Source organism: Labeo rohita, chromosome 23 (genome assembly GCF_022985175.1).
Source record: "Labeo rohita strain BAU-BD-2019 chromosome 23, IGBB_LRoh.1.0, whole genome shotgun sequence".
Classification (NCBI taxonomy): domain Eukaryota; kingdom Metazoa; phylum Chordata; class Actinopteri; order Cypriniformes; family Cyprinidae; genus Labeo; species Labeo rohita.
In genome coordinates, this window is record NC_066891.1 from 13,680,803 (window position 1) to 13,694,259 (window position 13,457).

Here is a 13,457-nt window from a genome sequence, read left to right on the forward strand (position 1 = left end):
TAATAGCTGAATGTATAAAAATGTCAAAAGTTTACATACACTTCTTAGTACTGTGTTGTTACCTGAATGATCCACAACTGTGTTTGTTTTTTTTTTGTTTTTTAATAATTTTTTATGAGTCCTTCGTTTGTCCTGAACAGTTACTGCCTGCTGTTTTCCAGAAAAATCCTTTAGGTCCCACAAATTCTTTGGTTTTTCAGCATTTTTGTGTATTTGAACAAACACTAACTGGTGCTTCTGAAGGAAACACAATGCATTAAAAGCCAGGAGTGTATACTTTTGAACAGAATTAAGATGTGTAGTTTTTTTTTTTTTTTTTTGAGCATTTCAACCTTCTGTAATACTTGCATATGAGTCCCTCAATTGTCCTTGGTGTGAAAAGGTCAGTCTCATACAGTCATTGCTGGAAAGGGTTCAAATACACCAAAAGGCTGAAAAACCAAAGAATTTGTGGCACCTGAAGGATTTTTCTGAAGAACAGCAGGCAGTTTAACTGTTCAGGACAAACAAGGGACTCATGAACAACTACAACCTAAAAAAACAACTGTAAATCGTTCAGGTAACAACACAGTAAGAATCAAGTGTATGTAAACTACTGAAAGAGGTCATTTTTTATAAATTCAACTATTATTTTCTCTTGTGGACTATATGTAAACGTCTTTTATGTGAAATATCTTATTCAGGTCAGTACTAAATAAAAAATAACACTCATTTTGTATGGTCCCTCTTATTTTGGTAAAATAATTCACATTATGCAGATTCTGCAAGGTGTATTGAAAAATTGTATAAGTGTCATTACATTAAATGAAACATGAAATAATTATACATTTTTTCTAGTATTATGATTTTTGTTTTCCCACAATTTTCTAATAGTAAATAAATATTGCATTATGATACATAATTAATTGCTTTTTAATATACAAAAAGCTTGTAGTTTGTTTCACTGAGATACTCAATCATAAATTTCTTGTATTTACATCTGTTGAGAAAAGTTTGAAATGAAACGGGTTTATAGTAATACTGATATTTTAAAAAAATGAAACTACCTGTAATTCCAGAGGATAACGAGCTAATGAAGACTAATTGTAGGGCTGTTTTAAACATTATAAATATGAAAGCAATAAGATGGAAATACAAAGCAGACAGAAACAATCGAATCTCCTTGGGAACTGATTATTAGGTAATCTGAAAAGATTCTAAATGACGTAATATCGTTCTGTAATGTCATAAAAGACCCGGACAAGGAAGAATATGCAAATAAACACATTTCAAATCTTCAGTTCATGCACACAACAGCGTAAATGTATACATATTCACATCTATGACCTTTTAGAGTACTGTAAAGGACACTAAAAAGGAAGGTCTTTTTTTGTAAACAAATCGACTGGCATTAATTTTATGATAATACACCAACCCGTTTATTTTATTCAGCGACATTTTTCAACCATGAGTCAAACACGATAAAGACTATGTGTTTGCTCCTTAAGACATTATAGGCTACATGACATCAAAATCATTCTCGAACGTTCCCGAAACACCTCATTCTCGAAGAAGGCTCTGACTGAAATTCCAATAACCGAAAACTAAAATGAACTCCTCTTATTGTGGAACTGGTGCTACCTATTGGCCGACACTCCCTTGCATTTTGCTGGGAGTCATCAATTATGCAGGGTAACGGTGCACACTGAAGGAAGGTAGCAGCAACAATATGGCGACATCCGCAATTTCTTCCGATTTTATTCGACATCTGCAGTCAAGTGAGGATTTTTTCGATACCCGCTAACGTAATCATAGTAAGTATTGTGTTTATATATCGCACTCGGGATGCGTTTATTCCCTGCAATGGGAGTCGTTGCACTGTCAATGAATGTCGCAGAGACGCCGCACGCTGAGGGGGTTTGACTTGCAAGATGCTTCTCGCAAAATGCACACTCGCTTATATATTCCGTTATATCTGTAATGACGCTTTATCCATTCACATTTTTTGCTTTGTTAAAATGAACCTATTATGATCAGGTCTTTTCATTTCCCTCCTCGAATGGGTTTTACGAGGTCAAAATATGAGTTAAACACATTCTTGCAATGCAATATGTGGTGTGTTATTTGTATTTGCATGATCAATGACGTGATCCGTAGCCTGTAGCTTTGCACCCTCGTCTGAATAAAGGTCTTCTTGTCAGCATTTATCAAATGTCAAGCTGAGCAAATGAGCAAAAATGCACATGTGGACAGGTTTGAAGTGATCCGTTGTAATTAAGACGCTCAAAAGGCAATACATGCTTGGCTGCTTATTGATTGTAGGGTGGACGCAGGTTGCACGGGTGTGGTATGCTACATTTTCTTGTTTATGTTCCTCGGGAGCAGAACCCTCGAACAGCGTCGTTGAGATTCCTCGCTGTTCTCTCAAAACGATAGACGTTTTAATCAGAAATGGGGTTATATGACTAAAACGAGGTTGGCTGTGTGAGTACAAAAGGGTAAATACGACGAGAGAGCGAAAAAACACTGCAGTATTTTCCGTTTTTCCTCCGTAGCTTCGGCCCGCTTTCGTGAAGGCGTCGGAGCTGCTTAGAAACGTACGTTTTCCGACAAAATTGCTTTCTGACCACGAAGAAAATGTGACAAGGCTTTGGAAAACGCGAAGATGTTGTTCGTGAAACCGTTGTGCTACTAAGACATGGATTTCGTGACCAAACATTGATGAAATCAAGGTAGGACCACTGCGCATTCACTCACATAACCATAGAGCTTGACGATATTCTTGAAATAAGGTAAAGGTTTCTTTTAAGGATTTGCCCTTGCAAATTTATGTTCGAATGTACGTAATTTATCGACAGGTGTTTGGCTTTTGAAGACGTTAGTGTGTCGTTTTCATACAGAGACTATCCTGTGGCGCATAGAATAGCTCGGAAAACACATGCATGAAAATGAATTCCTAATTTTATTCATAATGCTTCCCAGATCTGTAAATAAGCTGGACCACGAAGCCCACCTGACAATTTCTAGCTGTTACGTGTTCCCGTGCAGTCCAGCACAGTTCCTTTAGTTATTTCTAGATATTTAGGCCCACCCAAAAGCCCACCTCATTCATTTGATACGGATTCCCTCACCCCTTTTTGTAACCTCCTAAGAAACAATACGCTTCTACATATTTAAGCTTATAGAGTGTGCACTGTGAAACGTAAAACATAAATTCATGGCAGCAGTATGCATGAGATTTCTCCAATTTTAATGTGATTCTTGCAAATTGCAAAATGTACAGATGATAAAATCTTGTGAGGGCAACTATTGTTTTTTGTGTTTCATAATAGATCGTTTGTTAAACAAGGAATTGTAATTAAACATTTAAGTAACAAGATGTGCTTTTTAACAAATAACTAAATTAACTAGCATGAATTATCAGCGTATGGGAAAATAATAATCTTATAACTGTAACTGCATAATTTGTTCATAATGACCTTGGAAACAAATGAAAACTTAAATTGCCAGCATTTTCTATTATGTATATGTTTATTCAGACAACTCTGTTAGGCTTGATAGGTCAAAATATGCAGAAATATTGTTGCTCTTGCATTTATTCACTTCAAGTGAATAAATTGTTGCTCTTGCATTTATTCAATTACTTTAAATATTGTATATTTAAAGGAATTCAAATTTTCTTCCCATCTGTGACCCTGGACCACATAGTCATAAGGGTCAGTTTTTTGAAATTGAGATTTATAAATCATCTGAATGATGAATAAATAAGTTTCGCATTGAAGTATAGTTTGTTAGGATAGGACAATATTGGCCGAGATACAGCTTTTTGAACATATGAAATCTGAGTGTGCAAAACAATCAAAATATTGAGAAAATCACCTTGAAAGTTGTTCAAATGAAGTTCTCAGCAATGCGTACTACTAATGAACAATTAAGTTTTGATATTTTTTACAGATGGAAATTTACAAAATATCTTTATGAAACATTTCCTTAATATCCTTATGATTTTTGGCATAAAAGAAAAATCAGTAATTTTGATCCATACAATGTGTTGTTGGCTATTGCTACAAATATACCTGTGCTACTTATGACTGGTTTTGTGGTCCGGAGTCACATCTGTGATTCAAAAAACCCTAATAATTCCCTTTTTATGGTGTGGTGCTGATTGGACAGCTCCCGTGAGGCAAGTTTGTCTTTGCGCATGCTGTTTGGGCCATAAAGCTTGAATTACTGTTTCACTAGACGTAGAAATGACAAATACAAAATGTGTTTAGATTTGTTTAGTATAAGCATTTCTTTTGTTTATCTGTTATCTGTTTTGAGGGGAACAAACAGCTTAAATCAACCTAAGCTGCTTTGTCTTTGCTGGTTTAAGCTGGTCTCCTAGTCTGACCAGGTAAAAAGTGCCCAAAACCCTTTTAAACCCTACCAAGAAACCAGCTAGGCTGGTATTAAACTGTTTTTCTCCAGCAGGTCTTGAAGTGATATCAGATTCATACCCATGGGACTTCTACCACTAATGGTGTCTGTTACAGTATGTGCCAGTGTTTGTCGCATTCCTTGATATTTTGTTTATGTGTCTGATTTGCTTGAAGGGAAAAGGTTTGTATATTTACTTCAAAGGCTGGATGAAAATGCAAATGCCATTTTTGAAACAAAACTGAAATTGTGCGGAGAGAAAAAGCTAAAAGTAAGCAAAGTAGCTCAGTAATATCAGGATATGGCTTGGTTAAGTGTCTGGCCCATAAGTGCACACAAGCTTTTAGACGATGTGGTTCACCAGGCCTCCCTTCACCCACCCCATTTCCCATTCTGCAGCCTTAGGGACATAACGCATGTCCCAAATCGACATCTCAGCGGAGGTTTTGTTCATAAGGAAGTCTGGTTCAAATCTGCTTGTGCTGTCGTGTGGTATCTTCTAATCCAGTCTACATTCTTTCAGATCGCAACACTCTTTCATCTAAAATAGATACATCCATCATAATGACCCAAAAGAACCATACCATGAAAAGTTACGTAAGCACAAATCAAGGAAAAAAGTCTAATGAATCACATATCACAAAGGCAATTAATATTATTGCAAGTGTATCCAACGACAAACATTAAGTATCACCTTTGTCTCCTCATAATGGAGGGTGCTTTTCATTTTTCATGAAGTGGATGACTCATCCAGGATCTAGTGCCAGTCCCTCTTTAACATGCTCTCAATTTAGCAACAGATTGTTTTGATGTGTAAGGTAATATTTTTAGATGCAAGGCTTAGCGTTTTACCATCCTGTGCTGAACATATCAGTTTGTGTGAGCTGATGATGTAACAAGGTAGTATTGTTCAGTAAGACTTTATTTTTCCATAAGATAGAATTCAATCTAATTGACATTTTGCTGCTTTGCATTTATTTTTAAATTGTGACAAGATTGTGTGGGCTCTCTTGGCTTAGATTTTAAGTATTGATAATGTAATACAAGATTGTAGTAGCTGGTAATAGTAACCTAAGTGATGACTAATGATCTTGTTTATGAATGAATAGTTATTGTAATGTTGTAGAACAGAAAATCTTTAAATGGAAACAATGTACATTTAAATGCACTGTTTTTTTTCTATATAAGCTTAATCATAGGAGATTTAATCAAAACGTCTCGCTTGATTTTCTGCTAAAAATGACTTCTGTCTTGTGACATATACCGGGTTTCTCCAGTCATTTAGTCAGCTTAAATCCTTTTCTTACATTCAACTGATTTCCATTTCATTGCAACGTTAAGTCCTGAATTTATAGATCAGCAAAAGAGCAGAAAAGTATATACAAATATTCATGATAGTAATAAATATCATCACCCCAAGTCTTACAATTACACAGAGTTTAATAATATACTGTATTCAGGTAGACTTGAAGAGGCTGATATCATGCATCACAATTTCTGTGTTCAAGCATGCTATCAGATCCCAGAAGCAAACAACAAACAGTGCTAATATACACTCACAGTGTGCTGTCATACTGCTACCTCAAAATTGAATCCTAACTTTTAACTCAATACTGAAAATCTCAGTTTGCCACACAGTGATTCATCTTTAATGAATCATTAAAATATTGGTGTCCGGGACATTGTGAGCTCAGAGACTGTTGCCTCAGCGGCCATATTTGCAGTACAGAAGCTATTTCAGGCATCCAGAACCAACTCCTAGCTACTTGAATGGGAAAGCCTGAAATCTTAAACTACTTGCCACACTCACATTTCATAATTGTAGTTTTTATGCTCAGGTAGTGTTAAAAAGTCTTATATTTCAAGTCGAACCTGCCAGTGTGACTGTGCAATGGCTTTACCAATTGGCAGTTGGCTCTTAGAAGGCTGGAAATATTCTGCCATATTGCATGCTGCACTTTCTCCTATTTGTAAGTAATGTGTGTGCACTGCCTTTATATAGACCAATTCTGTGTTTGCAAACAATGAAGATGTTTTTTGTGGCAGAAAATGAGTTTTCAAGTAGCAGTCAGTTTTTTCCCCCTCAGAATTGGCAAACTCGCTGTTGTTGGATTAAATCAAGTTGTGAAGTCTGAAATACGAGATATAAACTCAGAATTGAGTCAGAATTGAGAGATAAAATAGGTAAATGTAAAATCTTATAGGTTTAAATAGTTTTTCTTGCTGTAACTGTAGGGATAATATAATATGTCCCCTATGAACTGTGTATGTGAATACTATGTAGACCTATTGCTTAAATCAAATGTATGCTTTAAAGGAACACTCCACTTTTTTTGAAAATAGGCTCATTTTCCAACTCCCCTAGAGTTAAACTGTTGAGTTTTACCATTTTCGAATCCATCCAGCTGATCTCCGGGTCTGGTGGTAGCACTTTTAGCGTAGCTTAGCATAGTTTATTGAATTAGATTAGACCGTTAGCATCTCGCTCAAAAATGACCAAAGAGTTTCGATATTTTTCCTATTTGAATATCATTGCGCCTGCTGCACCCATGGTATGGCAGCAAAGTTCCTTGATTATTACGCCGGAATGAGAGTATAGTTCCTAGCCATATCAGCCTAGAAAATTGCAACTTTTCATTTCCGTGGGTCTTAGTACACGACGTAACTACAGAAGAGTCAAGTTTTGAACAGGAAAAATATCGAAACTCTTTGGTCATTTTTGAGCGAGATACTAACGGTCTAATCTGATTTAATGATCTATGCTAAGCTATGCTAAAAGTGCTACTGCCAGACCCGGAGATCGGCTGAATGGATTAGAAAATGGTAAAACTCAACTGTTTAACTCTAGGGGAGTTGGAAAATGAGCCTATTTTCAAAAAAAGTGGAGTGTTCCTTTAAAGCATACATTTGATTTAAAGGGGTCATCGGATGCCCATTTTCCACAAGTTGATATGATTCTTTAGGGTCTCAATGAAAAGTCTCTAATATATTTTTATTAAAAATTCTCAATGGTTGTGTAAAATAACACCCTTTTTACCTTGCCAAAATCAGCTCTGCAAAAATCATCTCATTCTAAGGGGTTGTTCCTTTAAATGCAAATGAGCTCTGCTCGCCCCGTCCCTCTCTTCTCTCTGTGGAAAGACGGTCTTGTTTACATTAGCCACATTTAGCCGCTAAACTTCCTAACTACCACGTTATAAGGAAAGGCAATCACAAAGATTCATAAAAAAACGCTTATACACACTTCTGCTGTAAGTGAAGCTAAATCATGAATGATTCGCGTGAACATAGACGGATATATGTAGATCGGGAGGCGCATTCCCTTCACAAACAAATGTAATCCACTGCATCTTCAGCGGCTCAGATGTCGGGAGTAAATGACGACCACTATGTTCATTATTACATCCAGCAGCACAACCCCTCAATCGGAGATATTCTTGTCTAACTTACATCCCTGCTCTGGCATCAAAACAAGAAAAGTTACTGGACTGTGACATCTGGTCTAAGGTAAGAGCTCATGTCAATCAACTATCGTGGGAGCGGCCTCTGTTGGTGTAACGGCACACCGACAGGCATCTGAGAACGGCTTGATTTGAAAAAGGGGATAATATTTTTACAGATTAATTAAAAACCACTGCATGGATTTTTATCATTATAGGGTAGATTTGTACATACACTGCCAACACACATTAATGTTCAAACAACATGAAAAAGTGAACTTAGCATCCGATGACCCCTTTAAGCAATAGGTCTACGTAGTATTCACATACACAGTTCATAGGGGACATATTATATTAGCCCTACAGTTACAGCAAGAAAAACTATTTAAACCTATAAGATTTTACATTTACCTATTTTATCTCTCAATTCTGACTCAATTCTGAGTTTATATCTCGTATTTCAGACTTGGAAAATGAGCCTATTTTCAAAGTGGAGTGTTCCTTTAAAAGTAGGATCATCATTGCAGGTTTCACCTATAGTCCATAGTTTAAATGTCTGCATTTAGCTTCAAATGGCGTCTTTGACAACATTATTCTATAAAAATGATTTGCATTTCGATTCTGACATCCAAAGACACAACAATAATTTTTTTTTCTCTTATTCTATGGATTTTACCCATTTCCCTCCACTTGTTGCCAGTGTTTTTCTGCCACCAAAATGCACGCACAGCTGCAAGTGATGTAACTGTGACGTCTAATCCAAATTGGTCTATATCTAAAGTTTTTGGTGTAGTGTATACTGAGAGTTTTTATAAGCTTAGCTTAAAGGGATAGTTCAAGCAATAAATAAAAATTCTGTCATTCTTTATTTTTTTCTTCCATACTATGGAAGTCAATAGGGACCGGCAACTATTTGGTTACCTACTTTTTTCAAAATAGTGACAGTTTGGACCTAGAAACAGTATTCATTACATCAGTTTAACAGACGGTTTAGATATGATTCGGTTTCTGTCAGTGCTTATATTTTGCATATCTTATGCTAAATGTGGATAGATGTATAGTGTAAGAATGTAATATATTGCTATGAGTTAAAATAGCACGGTATCACAACGCCACGGTCATGAGTTTAAATCCCAGAAATTGCATGAGCTGATAAAAAAAAAATTGTATGAAAGCATATGCAAAATGCTTAAAGGGTTAGTTCACCCAAAATGAATAATCAGTGGTTCGACTGTAATGTTATGAAGCTACGAGAATACTTTTTGTATGCAAAGAATAGCGAGTTTATCAGACATCAGCAGCACCACATGTTTGCGTCATGTTACTTCTGGTGGAGACTGACACAGAAGAGAAGAAAACATTGAATAAAGTCGTTATTTTTGTTTTATTTGCACATGGAAAGTGTTCTCGTAACTTGAAAAAATTAGGGTTCCATGGGCTATGTCCTTACTAACTTTCTGGGCCTTCAATGTGTCAGTTGCATTGCTGTCTATGCAGGGTCAGAAAGCTCTCGGATTTCATCAAAAATATCTTAATTTTGTTCCAAAGATGAACAAAGGTCTTACAAGTTTTGAACAACATGAGGATGAGGAATTAATGACTAAATTTTCATTTTTTTGTGTGTGAACCATTTCTTTAAATGAACATTTTGAATGCAAAAGTGGAAAAGACTTTCATGATCTGGTGAGCTCTAATCCCATTGGCTGACTTTTGGCACTAAGAGTGCAGTGGGTTCATGTCAGTTGCTTTACAAGTACGCACATTGGACCAGAACAAGTTGCAGTGTGGACAACACTGCTATATGATTCTGTCTATATGAGCCTAGATGTCCAGTAATGTTCTTTTCTCCTTCTGACATAGAACTGGCTGCCGTGGAGGGTACATAACAGGAGAAGAAGTTGCTGCAGGATGAAAACATGGCTGCACCCCTTCTTGCACCGCCAGGACCTGACAGCTTCAAATACTTTACCAGGGAATCTCTGTGTGAAATCGAGAAGCGCATTGCTGAGGAGAAAGCCAAGCCGCCACCTAAACCAGACAGCAGCTACCGCGACGATGATGACGAGAACAAGCCCAAGCCTAACAGTGACCTGGAGGCGGGCAAAAGTCTGCCCTACATCTACGGGGACATCCCTCCTGGAATGGTGGCAACACCATTGGAGGATATCGATCCCTTCTACGTGAATAAGAAAGTGAGTGTGTCATCATGTCAGTTTATATGTCCTGCAAAGCTTATTTTCTTATATAGAAAACCTCTGATGGAGACACAGCTGTAGTATTTTCTTGGTTAATGTGAATAACTTCCTCCTCTAATCCACTGCGTTTTTTTTTTGTGGTTTCTGTATGTTGTAGATTGTGTATGAGATGATGCTTTAAAAAGGTTTAGAGAGGAGGTCAGGAGTGGTCTGCTGAAGCTATACGGTTCCAGCTGACAGACTTGTTTTAATTGTTCCAGCAATAATCCTTTAGAAAAGAAGAGGCAAAAGAAACGCTCCAGTGCTTTAAAAAAAAAAGCAGTGCACAATATTAGAACATCTCTCTGAGTAGTGGGACAATGGTAGGATAGTTAGGCCTAATTAAAGATGGCCTGTAATGTTGTTGTTTGGTGTTCAAAACAAGTCTACTTGTTTGGTAGTCTTTAGTGTTGCTATGTGGATGTGAAAAGAGAAATATTGTGAAAGGTGAGGAGTACTACTCAAAATCATATTCCACATTCGAAAAAAATGTAGACTATCATCAACTATCAAAAGTTTGGGCTTGGTAAGATTAATAAAAAGATCTTATTGTAAAAGTTGACCTTTATGCTGACCAAGGTGGCATTTGTTTGATCAAAAATACAGTAAGAACTGTAATATTTCAAAATGTGAGTAAAATTTAAAGTAAGACTGTTCTTTTTTAATATATTTTAAAATGTGATGGCAAAGCTGAATTTTCAGCATCATTACTTTAGTTTTCAGTTTCATATGATCCTTCAGAAATCATTCTAATATGATGATTTGGTGCTCAAGAAATATTTCTTATCATGTTCTATGTATGTGTTAATATGGTTAATATGGTATTTTTGATTAGTAGAAAGTTCAAAATCTTATTTGTCTTTGCTGTCACTTAGAATAATTTTTTTTTTTCGTAAATGTTTAAACATTTGTGTTGATCCATGTTATAAACAGACTGAACAGAGCTCACAATTAATAGTTTATCTGTTGCATTTGGCCTGATGTAATAACATCATGCTGTGTGTTTACTAGCATTTTTGTACTGTATACCAACCTTTGACTTTTCTGATTTCCTTTTCCTTCAAGAACTGGCTTTTTTCCATTTATGAGTAAAGCCTTCAAGGTCAAAAGTATGAGGCCACATTAAAAATCTGGAGATCAAAATTTAAACCTGGAAATGTTTTAGGCATTTGAAATTTTGAACAAGTCAGTGTTATGATGTAACATGACTGTGAAATTGTTCAAATGCTGAACTTCTGAGATTCCATTGAAGTTTAAAGGGATAGTTCACCCACAAAAAAAAATTCTGTTATTAATTACTCACCCTCATGTCAGTCCAAACCCATAAGAATTTCGTTCACCGTCTGAACACAAATTAAGACATTTTTTTATGAAATCCGAGAGCTTTTTGACCCTGAAAGTATTCTTGTAGCTTCATGAAATTTTTAAAAATATCCTTACTACCTTTCTGGGCCTTGAACGTGGCAGTTGCATTGCTGTCTATGCAGGGTCAGAAAGCTCTCGAATTTCATCAGAAAACTCTTCATTTGTGTTCCAAAGATGAACAAAGGTCTTATGGGTTTTATAAAAAAAAATGGGGTTGACAGAATTTTCATTTTTGGGTAAACTGTCCCTTTAAAGGGGTCATTAGATGCCCATTTTTCACAAGTTGATATGTAAGGGATAATGTACATCCAAGCCGGTTGCTATCGTAGAATAAAGCCGAAGCGGAGGGCTGAAGGGCTTTATTTTATTAAAATAATAATGTATAAGACTGAAGGGTTTATTACCCCACTTATTACACAGCTTCTTGCCACAAAAGTAAATAATTAGACATAAAACATTGATCTGAGTTGAAATATTTAAACGCAAAGCTTCCGTTTTGAAAGCAGTTGCTAGGAAGTGGCAAGTTTAAGCTAGACGAATGTTTAAGGGAGTCGATGCAATCAGATATTGATTTTTGATGAAAATGTTTCAAAATTTTACCAGTTTGTTAGTTATCTTATAATCCATTGCAGTGTACAAAATGATGGTTGCAAAATGACAGCAGCTGCATTTGTATAATGAGATAGCAAGTCTGCGATACCAGGATGAGATAATTAATTAAATAATTGTACTCATTATTATATTAAATTGAGTTTATTAGCCAACCAAACGCAAAGCTTCCACGAAGAAAAAATGTTCCCGGTAAGCAAATGGCGCTGATTGCAGGCAGTTACCCGGATGAGCCTGTGTTATTAGTTTTTACTGGTTGTTATCTGGGAATATCACACCTTGGAATGCGGTGACTGACCAATCAGAATCAAGTATTCCACGGAGTCGAGAAGTCTATAACATACTTGGGTTAAAAATTTTCAGTGGTAGTGTAAAAACCACTCTTTTTACCTGGTCAAAATTAACCCTTTTTTAGAGTGAGCTGTTTTGTTGCATTTGCCTTTAAATGCTAATGAGCTCTGCTCACCCCGCCCCTCTCTTCTGTGGGTTGATGAGCCATAATGTTTACTTTACCCAACTAGCACATTATTAGGAAAGGTGATTTGCAAAGATGCATAAAAAACCCTTACACTCAATTCTATGAAGCTGCATCACGAGTGATTCATGTGAGCATAGACACATTTATGTAGATCGGCAGGCGCATTTCCTTCAAAAATGAACGTAATGTTAATCCTCTGCGTCTACAGCGGCTCAGATGTCGAAAGTAAATGGCGACTGCTATGTTCATTATTACATCCAACAACAAAACACCTCAATCGCTCATCTGGAGACATTAATTTTAAAATTAACATTTTTGGTTCAACCTTTCATTTAAAATGTTACGCTGATAATATATTTTATGGTGAAAAATGTTGTAAATATTATAAAAATGCAGCATTAGTGCTTTTAAATGAATGCAAATTTACATTTCTTAATATGTTATCAGTCATAAAGCAGTGGCTTGTTTTTGATGTTTGCAAATGAGCAATATCAGATGCAAGCTAGTCCTCAAACAGATTTTCAGGAGCGAGTTGTTGTTATGAGCTGGAGCCTACGGGTGGAAGATGAGGTCATCTTTTCTGTCTGACTTGTAATGGAGCCCAACAGGCTCAGCCCTGCATTCCTGTTTGGTTCAGCGCTAAGTGCAGTGGTGAGACTTCAGCAATGTCTGCCACACCGGACTTTACTAAATAATGCACACACTCGTTTGTGTGTTAATGCCTGTTAATGTGTGCATGTGTCGAAGCGTTTCCCTTCCTCCCTCTCTTGCTCTCTCTCTCTCTCTCTGTCTCATTCCTCTGCCTCCCTTTCATGCAGCACACACTGACTGTTATGTAACCGCCCGCTCCATGCACAGGAAGGAGATTTCAGTCTCCTGATGAAAACCTCACGGAGGAGCATATGTGAAACGTGCTCTGTTTCACACCAAATT

At 36.5% G+C, this 13,457-nt stretch overlaps 1 protein-coding gene across 5 annotated transcripts in view; it reads left to right on the forward strand.

The window, feature by feature from the left end:
- The first annotated feature begins 1,610 nt into the window (after nt 1–1,610).
- Nucleotides 1,611–13,457, forward strand: part of scn8aa (sodium channel, voltage gated, type VIII, alpha subunit a) — a 76,553-nt gene continuing 64,706 nt past the window's right edge. For 2 of the 5 annotated variants that reach the window (XM_051097381.1, XM_051097377.1), the window contains exons 1-2: nt 1,612–1,793; nt 9,699–10,030. In XM_051097381.1, the coding sequence (XP_050953338.1) occupies nt 9,755–10,030 (276 nt within the window). In that variant the 5' untranslated portion in view covers nt 1,612–1,793; nt 9,699–9,754. Of the gene's footprint in view, nt 1,794–2,137; nt 2,712–9,698; nt 10,031–13,457 lie in introns of those variants that run through there. The other 3 variants (XM_051097378.1, XM_051097380.1, XM_051097379.1) reach the window with 3 other exon arrangements.